Below are 13,626 nucleotides of genomic sequence, written 5' to 3'. Positions count from 1 at the left end.
CTGTAATACCAACGCTCCTGTATGGGTCAAAAACATGGACTACGTACCAATATCAAGTAAAACTACTTGAGAAATTTCACTGAAGATACCTACGATCCATCATGAACGCCCAATGGTATGATCGTGTTACCAATGCTGCAATTCTTGATAGAGCCTCCTTAACAAGCATCGAGGCTATGCTTCAGCAAAATAGTCTGAGGTGGTATGGACATGTTGTTAAAATGGATGCAAAACAACTTCCAAAACAGCTTTTCTTCAGTCAGCAACCCACAGGAATGAGAAGCATTGGTGCTCCTAAGAAGAGATACAAGGATGCCCTAAAAAGAACTTTTAAAGAGTGTGGGATTATTGATTGGGCTACAGCACCAACTGATAGACTGCTCTGGAGGTGTATGGTCTGCAATGGAGTTAAGACCTTTGAATCCAATAGACAGAAATCAGAGGATGAGAGACACAAGAGACGAAAAACTGCTCAAGCCCTAAAACTGGCACAACCTCCTGGGCAAATGCCTGAATAGTCTTTCAGAGACCACCATGTTCATGTCGAGCGGCAGTAAGAGAGTATTTTAGGTGGAATGCTTGTGAGAAACACACACAAGCTGTTACTATAGAAACACTAATGATTTGCAGCTGCACTACTGTCAGAGCTGCTGTTATAGGGAATTAATCAACACCTTCAGACCAGAACTCCGCAGCACTCAGTACAGGATACTATACATTAATGATCCATTATTGTGGATCAGAAAACCTGACAACTGATTCAGGAGCCCACAGAGTAAACCCAGCGTATAGAGGCTGAGTGAATGTGGTGTGGACTCTGTGGAGGAGCTTCATCCTGTCAGAAATGCTGTAGAAGGACAGAGTTCCTGCACTGTGATCTACATACATTCCTATTCTGGAAGGTGACGGAACTCCGAACTCGGTCTTAATGTTGTTGTGATAGAAATGAAGAGGAGTCCGAGAATACACCAGACTCCACGACTGATCGTTGTACCCAAATATGGTCTGTCTGGGCTGCTCTTTTTTATTGGTCCCTTTATATGAGACTGAGATGTACACACATCCCTCACTGCTCCTTTCCACCTCCCAGTAACTGCGTCCACACACACTCTCCTTACACAACACCTGAGCGATGGAGGTAAACCTCTCAGGGTGACAAGGGAACGGCTTCTCTTTATAACTGTATCTCACCACTCTGTCCTTCTCACACAGACAGAGGGAACCATGTGCCGTTTTGGGATCCAGAGTCAGATAACAGAAATCTGAAAGAAAAGAGATGTTGCGCAATAAAGTTTATCATATATTAAACACTGTGGTACAATGGGTCATAATTAAACCAGTAATTCATTAGTGCCTCATATTGACACTCTCTCACACCCTCAGTTTCTTACACATTATATCAGAGAGAGAGAGAGAGAGAGAGAGCAAGAGATTACACAATTAGATGATATTCCTTGTAGAATTGATAATATTCAAATTAGCATGGAAGGAGAGCTTCCTGAAGTATAGAAATGCTCTTCGTGCTGCAAGATCAATGTATCTCTCCACCCTAATCGAAGATAAAAATAATCCTAGATTCCTATTTAATACTGTAGCAAAATTAACCAAGAAAAAGACCACTACAGACACACGTGCACCTGCAATATGCAGCAGCAACAACTTCATGAATTCTTTCAATAACAAAATTGAATACATCCAACAAAAAAAATTCAAACTACTCATTTAAGCCCAGACAACTTAAATAACCCAGTCGTTAACAATATAACTGTATCAGATCAGCAATTAGAATGTTTTATTCCCCTTTCAGAAATCAAATTAATTTCATTAATTTCCACATCAAAATCTTCTTGTGTACTAGATCCCTTACCTACATGACTCTTCAAACAGATAATACTGGAAGCAATTTAAACTCTTCTAGAAATAATCAATTCTTCCCTTAGAATTGGCTACATATGTAAATCCTTTAAACTTGCAGTTATCAACCCCCTGATTAAAAAACCTGACCTCGACCCCTGTCAGCCCAATGAAAGGCCATTCTCAAACCTCCCCTTTATCTCCAAGATCCTAGAAAAAGCTGTGGCACAGCAGTTATGCTCATATTTACATTGGAATAAAGGAATAACAACCATGAAATGTATCAGTCAGGATTTAGATCTCATCATAGCACAGAGACAGCACTGGTTAAAGTAGTAAATGACCTGTTGTTGGCATCTGATCTGGACTGTGTCTCGCTGCTTGTGTTGCTTGACCTTAGAGCAGACTTTGACACTATTGATCATTCCATTTTCCTGGATAGACTAGAAAATGTTGTGGGAGTTAAGGGAATGGCCCTCTCCTGGCTCAGCTCTTATTTAACTGATCGCTATAAGTTTCTTGATGTATATGGTGATTTTTCTATGCATGCTGAGGTAAAGTTTGGTGGCCCACAAGGTTCTGTCTTAGGTCCACTGCTTTTTTCTTTATATAGGTTACCTCTGGGTATGGTATACGGTAAGCATGGGATTAGTTTCCACTGTAATGCTGATGACACACAGTTGTATGTTTCTGCAAAGCCAGAAGAGACACATCAGCTTAATAGAATTGAGGAATGTGTAAAGGACATTAGACACTGGATGCTTATTAACTTCCTGCAATGATCTGGTGAATTGTCCAGGGTGTACCCAATCTTTCGCCCATAGTCAGCTGGGATAGGCTCCAGTTTGCCCACGACCCTGCACAGGATAAGCGGCTACAGATAATGGATGGATGGATTAGCTCATGGTCAAAGTCTTTAATTTTCTGTAAAGCTGCTTTGTGGCAATGTCTGTTGTTAAAAGTGCAATACAAATAAACTTGACTTGACTCGATTCTTGTATAAACTTCAGGAAAGAAAATGACTAGAATGTTATTAACCTTCATATACATTCATGGATCAAACATATCGAACTTCACCAGTGCTGTGCTGTCAGCGACACTCAACATGACACCTCCATTCTTCACTTCTCTTTATTGTGGAAGGAAACGTCTCCAAGAACATCATGTGTTCTTAATGATCTGGCAGCACTGTGTGTGTGTGTGTGTGTGTGAGTGAGAGAGAGAGAGAGAGAGAGAGAGAGAGAGATGTATACATACATTGTAGAAAATCTTCTCGAGTCTTCAGCTCTGAAGGTAAATTCATCCAAATTGCTGTGATGGAGAGAAAATGGAGGCGGAATAATATACAATGATCAGAGTGTGATTTTAGGAGACACGATGTTTGAATTTATGGATATTGGCAAAATAAATGATCTTAATATGACTGATGAACTGTATAAGTGCAATATCTTTCAGATGGTAGCTGCGGCAATGTTAAGTTCAGATAAGTACAATAAATCTTTTTTTATGTATATGCGTGGTTTTATAACATTTTACTTCCTCTCACCATATGAAGGGATTTTGTTGAATTGCTTTTTCATCTCCAAGAGATAATTCCTCACTCCATTAAATGAAACATGTTGATGGACAGTAATGATGGATGAGTCGCCACGTCCAGAAGAGACACCGAGAGACTGGAATCGGAGTGGTGTACGAGATAGATGAATGGTCTCAGACCACAGTGCAAGTGATATCAGACAGTGATTGTTACCTGGAGGAAATGGATGTGATCGTGTGTGTGTGTGTGTGTGTGTGTGTGTGTGTGTGTGTGTGTGTGTGTGTGTGTGTGTGTGAAAGCTGCTCCAGCTCAGTGACTCTCCTCTGAAGATCAGCAATCTCCTGCTCCAGTTGCTCCAGGAGTCGTTCAGCTCGACTCAGTTCAGCCTTCTCCTGATCTCTGATCAGCTCCGTCACCTCCCAGCGCTTTTTCTCCATGGAGCTGATCAGCTCAGTAAAGATCCTCTCACTGTCCGCCACTGCTGTCTGTGCACTGAGCTGTTAGGACACACACACACACACACGATTTATTAGCGAGATTGGGCGATAATTTTCCAGTGTTCTTTTATCTTTACCAGGTTTTGGTATTAATGTTATAATGCCTTGTTTCATGCTTGTGGGTAAAATTAGATTAGTTATTGCTTCATTAAACACCTGAAAGAGGAGTTCCCTAAGTAGCTCCCAAAAGTGTCTGTAAAAGTTAGCAGTTAGCCCATCGGGGCCAGGGGATTTATCTAGTTTTAAACACATTACAGCTTTGTCAAGTTCAATCAGTTCTATATCTTTTTCACATTTATCTTTAAGTTTGTCAATTTTTGGAATAGATTCTTCAAATTTTGTTCAGGAAGATATCCACTTTTCAGAAGAGTAGGAAGAGGTATACAGATTTTGATAAAAAACACTAATTTCTTTTGCAATAACAGACAAATCGGAGCATTCAGAGCCATTAATCAGAGATTTTATTGTGTTTCGTTCTTGTCGTGTTTTTTCTAACCTGCAGAAGTTGGCTGTATTTTTCCCCTTCTTCCATTTGTTCGTGATCTGATGTATGCCCCTCGAGCTTTCGGTTCATACATTTTGTCTAGTTTAGTTTGCAATTGTAAAAGCCTTATATGATCACTCTCTGACAATAGTGAGCGAGTAGTAATTGAGAGTATATCTTTTATAATACTTTCCTCTTCTATATTATTTTGGCTTCTAACCTGTTTACTAAAGGACATGGAGAATTGACGGATTTTATATTTTAGGAATTCCCATTTCTGAGAGTATGATAATAAGGCTTCATCATGTAAGGTTTCTTGTATAAGGTTTGCGATACCTTTAGAAAAGTTATCCTATTTTAATAAACTAGAATTAAATTTCCAGTACCCTTTTCTCCTGTGGGACTGTGATAGGGGTGTGACCAGTAACTCAACACAGCAATGGTCAGTTAGAGGTGCGGGCATTATTTCTCAGAGTGAAATGTGATTGAATAGAGCATCAGTAATTAACCAATAATCAAGTCTTGATTTGGATGAGCCATCTGGTTTGAACCAAGAGTATTGTTTTACATCTGGATTTTTCTCTCGCCGTACATCTACAAGTTTTAATGAATCACAATAGTCAACCAGCATAGTATTGGGGTGAGGGTTTGTAAATCTACTAGGAAGTCTGTCTAGCCCTTCATCCTTAACCATATTCCAGTCCCCTCCCAATATATTTCCAGTTACATATTTAGTTTTAAACTACAAAATAACTTCTCTAATCTCTGTAAGAAGGTTTCTGTTTTGTGCTATGTTACAGTGTCCATAAACATTTCCTAAAATTAGTGTAGAATTGTCTAATTGGAGTACGCATATTACCCAATGGCCATTGTTACTACTTTTGGTGGCAATTATTTTCCCCAGTGAGATATTGAGTAAAATTGCAATGCCTACTGATCTTGTTCTACCATGTGAAAAAAAAAAAAATTGCCTCCCCATTGAGTTGTCCAAAACTTTTTCATCTGATTCCAGGGATGAGAATGAAAAATATTTTAAAAGTCTGAAAAAAGATGGGGGTTTGGGGGCCGTAGGCACCCAGCGGTGCTCAGGGGGCAGAGCCCCGGTGGGGGCCCAGGGCATGGGAGCTAATGATTTTTGGCTATTTTTTTTTTTTACCCCAAAACCATTAATTTTATCAGCAAAAAGTTGCAATTCATTTGGAAATAAATTCCCCTTCTTGGTGGACTACCAGGTGAAAATGATTAATATGGTACAAGAAACTTGTTTTTAATCAATTCACATTTGATGATTTAAAAAAAAAAATCAATGCACCTTTTAATATAAACGAGCTCTACAGTATTATATTTCTGCATTTTTGCTATTCATGTCTTTGAATACTCGAATCCTTTACAATGAAGTGCAAACCAGAAAAAAGTTCTATCATAGAATTCTCTTAAGCTTTCTTTTGATGTTATCATGGTAGCAGGAGGTCTTGCATATTAAGCAGGCAACATTCAACATCACTCATCGCTTCCCTTTCAACTGTTGTGTGTAATAACTAGGTTTTATCTGGACAGGATGTTGTGTAATGTAATACATATACCATACAGTCAATTTGAAGATCAAGATGGCGATTTTGAATTACAGAACAGGCATGTACAATTGACATTACATATTGGAATTTTTTTTTTTAATCAAAAACTATAAGTTCATCTCAGCCTAAAAAATATGGGCAGACGCTCCCTTGTGGCACATGCCAACAATCCCCCCGATGAAATGAGCAATGAGTAGGAGACTTATACATGGTATCATACCTAAAATTGTATCAGAAATATAGATATGATACTATGATTCTCCCCAACATGCTACATTAGATAAGCTAACCCCATTTATAAAAGATACACACATATATGCCATGTATTTGATATATATATATATGATGTATATTCATACATTGTTACTTTACGGAAATCTTCAATAAGTTTGGTCTTTTCATGACCGCCTGTTGTAGACCTAAATATAATGCACATGAAATGACACTCCTCACCTCAATATCTCATCTCATCTCATTATCTCTAGCCGCTTTATCCTGTTCTACAGGGTCGCAGGCAAGCTGGAGCCTATCCCAGCTGACTAGGGGCGAAAGGCGGGGTACACCCTGGACAAGTCGCCAGGTCATCACAGGGCTGACACATAGACACAGACAACCATTCACACTCACATTCACACCTACGCTCAATTTAGAGTCACCAGTTAACCTAACCTGCATGTCTTTGGACTGTGGGGGAAACCGGAGCACCCGGAGGAAACCCATGCGGACACGGGGAGAACATGCAAACTCCACACAGAAAGGCCCTCGCCGGCCACGGGGCTCGAACCCGGACCTTCTTGCTGTGAGGCGACAGCGCTAACCACTACACCACCGTGCCGCCCTCACCTCAACATGTCTTTTACAAATCATTTAAGCCACCATGGGCAATGCTGAAACCACTGTTGCAAACAGTATACATCGCGTGAAACTGTCATTATTGTTGACCCCTATTTGACAAGGATATTCTTTTGTGTAATCTGAGGTGAAGTGGGTTTTGTACTTTCGTTTTTTGGGGCATGCGCTCTCTCTCTCTGCCATGACGTGAACTGAAAACTTCGGTCCTCGAGAAAAGAGATAAAAGCCCGCCCACACTGAAAGCTGATTGGCTTATTTTGCTGGGTAACCCAATCAGGATGCTCTTTGTCTAGCATGCACTACATCAGAGGTGTCCAAACTGATCCATAAAGGGCCGTGTGGCTGTAGGTTTTCATTCCAGCCATGCAGCAGCACACCTGACTTGGCTCATTCAATCAACTGAACTGTCTTCACACAGTCAAATACTTGCAGCCACACCCACCCTTGATTAAAGGGTGGGTGTGTCAGTTGACTGAATAAGCCAAATCAGGTGTGCTGCTCATGGGCGCCGCCAGGGGGGGAAAGGTTAGAACAATTCTCGGGGCCCAGCACTGCCATGGGGCCCTAAAGGGGCTGATAATATGCTTTTGATGATTTTAATAAGACTTTTGAAATAACAACAATGCAATATTCCATCTGGTAAAATGAGCTAATTGAACAAGGTTGTCTATTTCTTGAGTTCTTCAACATATTGTCATTTAACCCTCCCCCTTTTGCGAAGTGGTACGGTCCAGTTCTGGTAGAAGCGAGGTGGGAATATTATTTTCTTCCTGTCAACAAGTGTAGAATGTTGGGATCTCCAGGTTTAAGATCAGATCTTGGAGGCCAATTCGTCTCAACCCAATGCTTCTCTCGAGCTCTGCTATCCCACATACAGAGAAAGCAGGGATACTTTGTGTACCCATGTTGCTGACCAAGAAGGAAGCACACCATTTTAAGGTCAACACAGATTATCCAATTGTGTTTGTCATATTGCAATAACTCAATGACTCTCTTTACATCTCCATGTTCTTCACAAAGACAGACAGAATGCCCAATAGGGACTGCACCGAATAAATTGCCATTGTGTAGAAGGACACACTTCAAACTCTGCTTTGAGCTATCAATAAACATTCGCCATTCATTCGGATTGTAGATTGAAAGCCCTAATTCCTTCAGTAAACCAGGAATGTTATGGCAAAACACAAAGCCGCTATCACTTCGAAAGTACTGCAGAAATGTACTTTCTTTGGTTCAAAAGTATGATACCTTCACTCCTTGTTCAAGTAAGTTTTTCTCATTCAGTCTTGATGCTAGGATTTCTGAAGCTTTTTTTGATTGGCCCAAACCACGTGCCAAATCATTCAACTCGTGCTGATCAAATCCCCTATGAACTGAATCCTTGTGAATTTCAAAATCTGCATAAACAATGCGAAATCAATAAATTGTCAAATCAACAAATTTATCAACAAGGCTGAAAGTTGTGCTTGAGGTGTCAGTAGGTGGAAAAGTCCAGAAAATTAAGATCCATTCTGTGAGTATTTCATGAAATTAATCCTAATCAGTGCGGCTACATGAGTTATATTTCTGCACTGAAGGGAGATGAAATGGTTAATAGAGGAGTGTTCATGACCTCTCTGTGTTTGTGCTCCTCCTCTCTCTCTCTCTTTCACACACAGAACCAGGAAGTAACTTGTCATTTCAGAGAAAACAAAACTGATCTCTCTCTCTCTCTCTCTCTCTCTCTCGTTGCGATTTCAGGAAAATGGCCGAGGCCAATATTTCAGTAGCTCAGGACCAGTTCATGTGTCCAGTGTGTCTGGATCTCCTGAAGGATCCGGTGACTATCCCCTGTGGTCAAAGTTTCTGTAAGGCGTGTATTAATGGCTGCTGGGATCAGGAGGATCAGAAGGGCGTCTACAGCTGTCCTCAGTGCAGAGACACTTTCACGACAAGGCCTGTTCTACGCAGAAACAACATGCTGGCTGAGGTGGTGGAGAAACTGAAGAAGACTGAAGTCCAAGCTGCTTCTCCTGCTCACTGTTACACTGGACCTGGAGATGTGGAGTGTGATTTCTGCACTGGGAGAAAACATAAAGCCGTCAAGTCCTGTCCGATTTGTTTGACTTCATTTTGTGAAATTCATCTGAAACCTCATCTTGAAGTTCCTGCTTTGAAAAAACACACATTAATTGAAGCCTCAGCAAAACTCCAAGAGAAGATCTGCTCTGAACATGACAAGCTGATTGAGATCTACTGTCGTACTGATCAAACCAGCATTTGTTATTTGTGTACGATGGATCATCACAAAGGTCACGACACCATCACAGCCGCAGCAGAAAGAGCTGAGAAACAGGTGAGAACTAGAAATCTTTCCAGAATTAAATCATCTTAATTATAGTTTCCCATCTAGAAACAGGTGCTTTAGTCAGTGATTGATTTTAACTTTAATTTCAATGTGTGTCTCAATCAGAAGGATTCTGTAAAAGCTGATTAAAATTGTCTGTGTTCTGGTGAACAGAGTGTTAAATTTATCTTCAGTGATGGTCGTAATCTGGTTCGGGGTGGGTTTCCTGATAACGTTGCCCTTCAGACCTAAAGAGAGAGTTGAGAGACTCTCTTAAGGAACGAACATTGTCTCTGTACGTGGTTTTCCCAAACTCACTCGTAAGAAGAGTCTAAAGAGCAACAGGACAAAGAGCGTCTTTGCAGTTCACGTCCCGATATAGGCATTAGTAGCTGCTAAAGGCAATCGTATTGGACATAACTAACAGTGTCCAAGTTAACTAGCTATGTGTAAACATTAGTCATGGACAAGACTATGGCAACTTGGCAGGCAAATCCACAGAAACTCATTTGACTAATCAGACTGCGTAGCCATTTCAACACTATCGCTAACTCTAAATGCACAGACAACTTCACTGCAAGCTAATAAAACATTTATATCCCTCAATATGCTTCCACAGGTGGGATGGCGAGTTTTTGTAGGTTGTGATGTGCTCCGTTTTAGGCAAACAAAGCAAACATTTAAAGCAAAATGACTCTCTATTCCTTTCAGAAAACTGAATCATGGGTTCTAGCTATAGAACCGTGGGTGTGTGCATTCCCCAGAAGAACCGCCTCCTTCCATTCTGCCATCAACTGATCGTGTTAAATAATGCTGCGGAGAAATCATTGATCTTGATTTTATCCAGTCTATGGACGTGACGTGACCCTAGTGATTACTGATAGACTGTCTCAGTGTCACCTGCGGAAAAAACAATCACGTTTTAGAAAAGAAAAACATCCACTTTCAAAGCTGCTTCATAGTAATGAGTAACGAGGACCTTGATAGAAATGTAGTGGAGTAAAAAGTACGATATTTGTCTTTCAAATGGAGTGAAGTTAAAGTCATAAGTCTCATCTCATCTCATTATCTGTAGCCGCTTTATCCTGTTCTACAGGGTCGCAGGCGAGCTGGAGCCTATCCCAGCTGACTACGGGCGAAAGGTGGGGTACACCCTGGACAAGTCGCCAGGTCATCACAGGGCTGACACATAGACACAGACAACCATTCACACTCACATTCACACCTACGCTCAATTTAGAATCACCAGTTAACCTAACTTGCATGTCTTTGGACTGTGGGGGAAACCGGAGCACCCGGAGGAAACCCACGCGGACACGGGGAGAACATGCAAACTCCGTACAGAAAGGCCCTCGCCGGCCCCGGGGCTCGAACCCGGACCTTCTTGCTGTGAGGCGACAGCGCTAACCACTACACCACCGTGCCGCCCTAAAGTCATAAGTTTCCAAAAAAATACTCAAGTAAAGTACAGATACTCAAAGTGTACTTAAGTACAGAACTCAAGTAAATGTACTTCGTTACTGTCCACCTCTGATAATTAACTCGATGTATTTGCAATGTAGAAGAAAACTAATTGAACACCACCAGCAGATTCAACCCCAGTTTCCCCCGCTGACTGTGAGAGTCCCTCAGAGCCGCATGCGCATTCTGTGGATTCGGCAGCGAGCGAGTCGCTCTTTGTTTTGAACGAGTGCTCCGGGTCTCTCGTAAATTCCGAGCAAACTAAAGGACGACTTGTGCTACGATGTTGTTCGGGAAAACCACGTTAGCTTGATGATGGATCTTAAGAGGTCATTTAAAACTCTCTTGGCCTGAAGAGGCTTTCGGGAAACCCAGCCCAGATCAGTTAGTGAACATTTCTCTCTCTCTCACACACACACACACACACACACACACACACAGAGAGTACATAACCTTCAGAGCGAAACATGAATGTACTTTGAACTGACATTAATATGGAACCAGTTTGCTCGTACTGTATAAAAAGCTGAATGTATTTTATTTGTCCTCAGAGTGAGTTAAAGGAGGAGCAGATGAAATCCCAGCAGAGAATCCAGGAGAAGCAGAAGAAGGTGCAGGAGCTGAAACAGGCTGTGAACACTATAAAGGTGAGCAGTGAGCAGAGACAGAGCTGCTCCTAGAAACACACACAACATGGACAACGAGTCATTTACAGTCCCAGTAAGAGAGGGAATGATAGATGAGCTTTAAATCTTGTGTGTGTGTGTGTGTGTGTGTGTGTGTGTGTGTGTGTGTGTGTCCTAACAGCTCAGTGCACAGACAGCAGTGGAGGACAGTGAGAGGATCTTTACTGAGCTGATCAGCTCCATGGAGAAAAAGCGCTGGGAGGTGACGGAGCTGATCAGAGATCAGGAGAAGGCTGAACTGAGTCGAGCTGAACGACTCCTGGAGCAACTGGAGCAGGAGATTGCTGATCTTCAGAGGAGAGTCACTGAGCTGGAGCAGCTTTCACACACACATGATCACATCCATTTCCTCCAGGTAACACTCACTGTCTGATCTACAGAGCCAGCTGTTCCTCACACACTCTCTAAAACACCTCTCATTAAGGGAACAATAAATGTCCCTGTCTGACATCACAAGTGGGTTTTACATTTCATTTGCTTTCTGTAGGTTTTAGCTTCTGGACGTCAGTCTCCTCTCTTCCAAAGACCAGATTTTCACACATCCAGCGTCACTGTCCATCAACATCTCTCATTTGATGGAGTGAGGAATTCTCTCTCAGATCTGAAAAAGAGACTCGAGGAATTCTGTGAGGAGGAATTCAACAAAATCCCTCCACATGGTAAGAGGAGCTGTTCCTGCTGGAGAAACACAGTGATGTGTTATTTCTTAGCGATGCTCCTGCTTTCTTTTCTGCAGACACTTTATTCACCCGACACTTTGAACTAAAACACTGATTTAAAATGAATAAACTGACTGGATCACTTTAAACTCTTTCCATCTTTTACACAAACTCATGTTTCCATTTTTCTCTCCACAGCTGCAGCAGTTCAGATCATTTCAGAGCCAGAACCACAGAGCAGAGAAGACTTTCTGAAATGTACATCTAAAACACACACACACACACACACTGCTAGGCTTGTCATGATGATACATTTTGTTGGATGACATATTGTCTCAGAAATTATTGCGATAAACGATATTATTGTTGACGTCTTTTCAAGACAATTTTATGCCACTAGTAAAATAATAATGATCATGCAAATACACCCTTTCATAGAACAGTCAACTTTTTAATTAAGTCAACTTGTTCAGTTCCATGAGGCTGGCAGGGGGAGTCGCTCTCTTCTGTGGGATCTTTAACTAGGTTTAGAATGCTAGTTTAAGCTGATATGTGATTGATCTAACGGTAAAACAGCACGAGGGCTCGAGAACTTTGACAGGTTACAATTTTACTTGGCAACAGAATGTATCTGAATTCTGATTGGTTGTTGTATCTGAATTCTGATTGGTTGTTATATTATTGCCCTTTTGCTGTGTTCTTGAGCCCAGAGTGGGGGGAGGGGGGAGTGACAGGGTTCTACAGAGAAAAGTTTTCACTGCAACCGAACTGCTGTTTTCGTGACCACGCCCCCAGCGCGGATATTCATGTTCACATTGTTCAGTTTGTTTTTCTCTTTTATTTTAGATTTCTGTTATCTGACTCTGGATCCCAACACGGCACATCGTCGCCTCATTCTGTCTGAGAAGAACAGAGCGGTGAGAGGCAGTGAGAGAGAGCAGCGTTACTCTGATCATCCAGAGAGATTTGATTACTGGGATCAGGTGTTGTGTAAGGAGAGTGTGTGTGGACGCTGTTACTGGGAGGTGGAGCGGAGCGGTGCTGCTGGTGTTGTGTTCATATCAGTCTCATATAAAGACATCAGCAGGAAAGGACGGGGTTATGAGTGTGGGTTTGGATGCAACAATCAGTCCTGGAGTCTGCGGTGTTCTTCTTCTTCTCTCTCTTTCTATCACAACAGCATTGAGACTGATCTCAGAGTTCCATCCCCCTCCAGAATAGGAGTGTATGTGGATCACAGTGCAGGAACTCTGTCCTTCTACAGCGTCTCTGACACGATGAAGCTCCTCCACAGAGTCCACACCACATTCACTCAGACTCTACCCAGATAGCAGAGGGAGGTTGATTCGACGGGGAATCACCGGCATGTTCTTCGACCATACGCCGTCGAATCATCGTGGATCACCGGCGTTGATTCAACACCGCTTTGCTCATACGAGTTTGCGTTGAAACGACGTTGAAAAGTGGATGGTGGCTGACAGAGAATAGACCCCCTTTCACCCTTTATTCAACTACGGATTTCGGTCGATTTATAGTTTAATTTTCGGCGATGATTCATCCAACTTTACTTCCTGTTTTATGTACAACAGGAAGGCTACAAATTAAGCAAAACAGGCTAAATTAAACTAGCTAACAATAAAGCATCGGGGCTCTTGCCTAGGATGAACACACACATGCATACTTCAACCATGAAAGT

The 13,626-nt window shown here is 41.8% G+C and overlaps 1 protein-coding gene across 1 annotated transcript; it reads left to right on the top strand.

Annotated features, from left to right (window-relative positions):
- The first annotated feature begins 8,265 nt into the window (after nucleotides 1-8,265).
- Nucleotides 8,266-9,654, top strand: LOC132868721 (E3 ubiquitin/ISG15 ligase TRIM25-like). The gene is made up of 2 exons (XM_060901838.1): nucleotides 8,266-9,133; nucleotides 9,646-9,654. Exons 1-2 carry the CDS (start codon nucleotides 8,543-8,545, stop codon nucleotides 9,652-9,654), a joined length of 600 nt encoding a protein of 199 aa, XP_060757821.1. The 5' UTR covers nucleotides 8,266-8,542.
- The last annotated feature ends 3,972 nt before the right edge of the window (nucleotides 9,655-13,626 follow it).

The sequence above is a fragment of the Neoarius graeffei genome, chromosome 2, assembly GCF_027579695.1.
Source record: "Neoarius graeffei isolate fNeoGra1 chromosome 2, fNeoGra1.pri, whole genome shotgun sequence".
In the NCBI taxonomy this organism is placed as follows: domain Eukaryota; kingdom Metazoa; phylum Chordata; class Actinopteri; order Siluriformes; family Ariidae; genus Neoarius; species Neoarius graeffei.
This window is presented reverse-complemented; position numbering and strand designations above follow the sequence as displayed.

Excerpts from the sequence above, each read along its gene's own strand:
- LOC132868721 (XM_060901838.1), top strand. The coding sequence starts at position 8,543 with ATGGCCGAGGCCAATATTTCAGTAGCTCAGGACCAGTTCATGTGTCCA.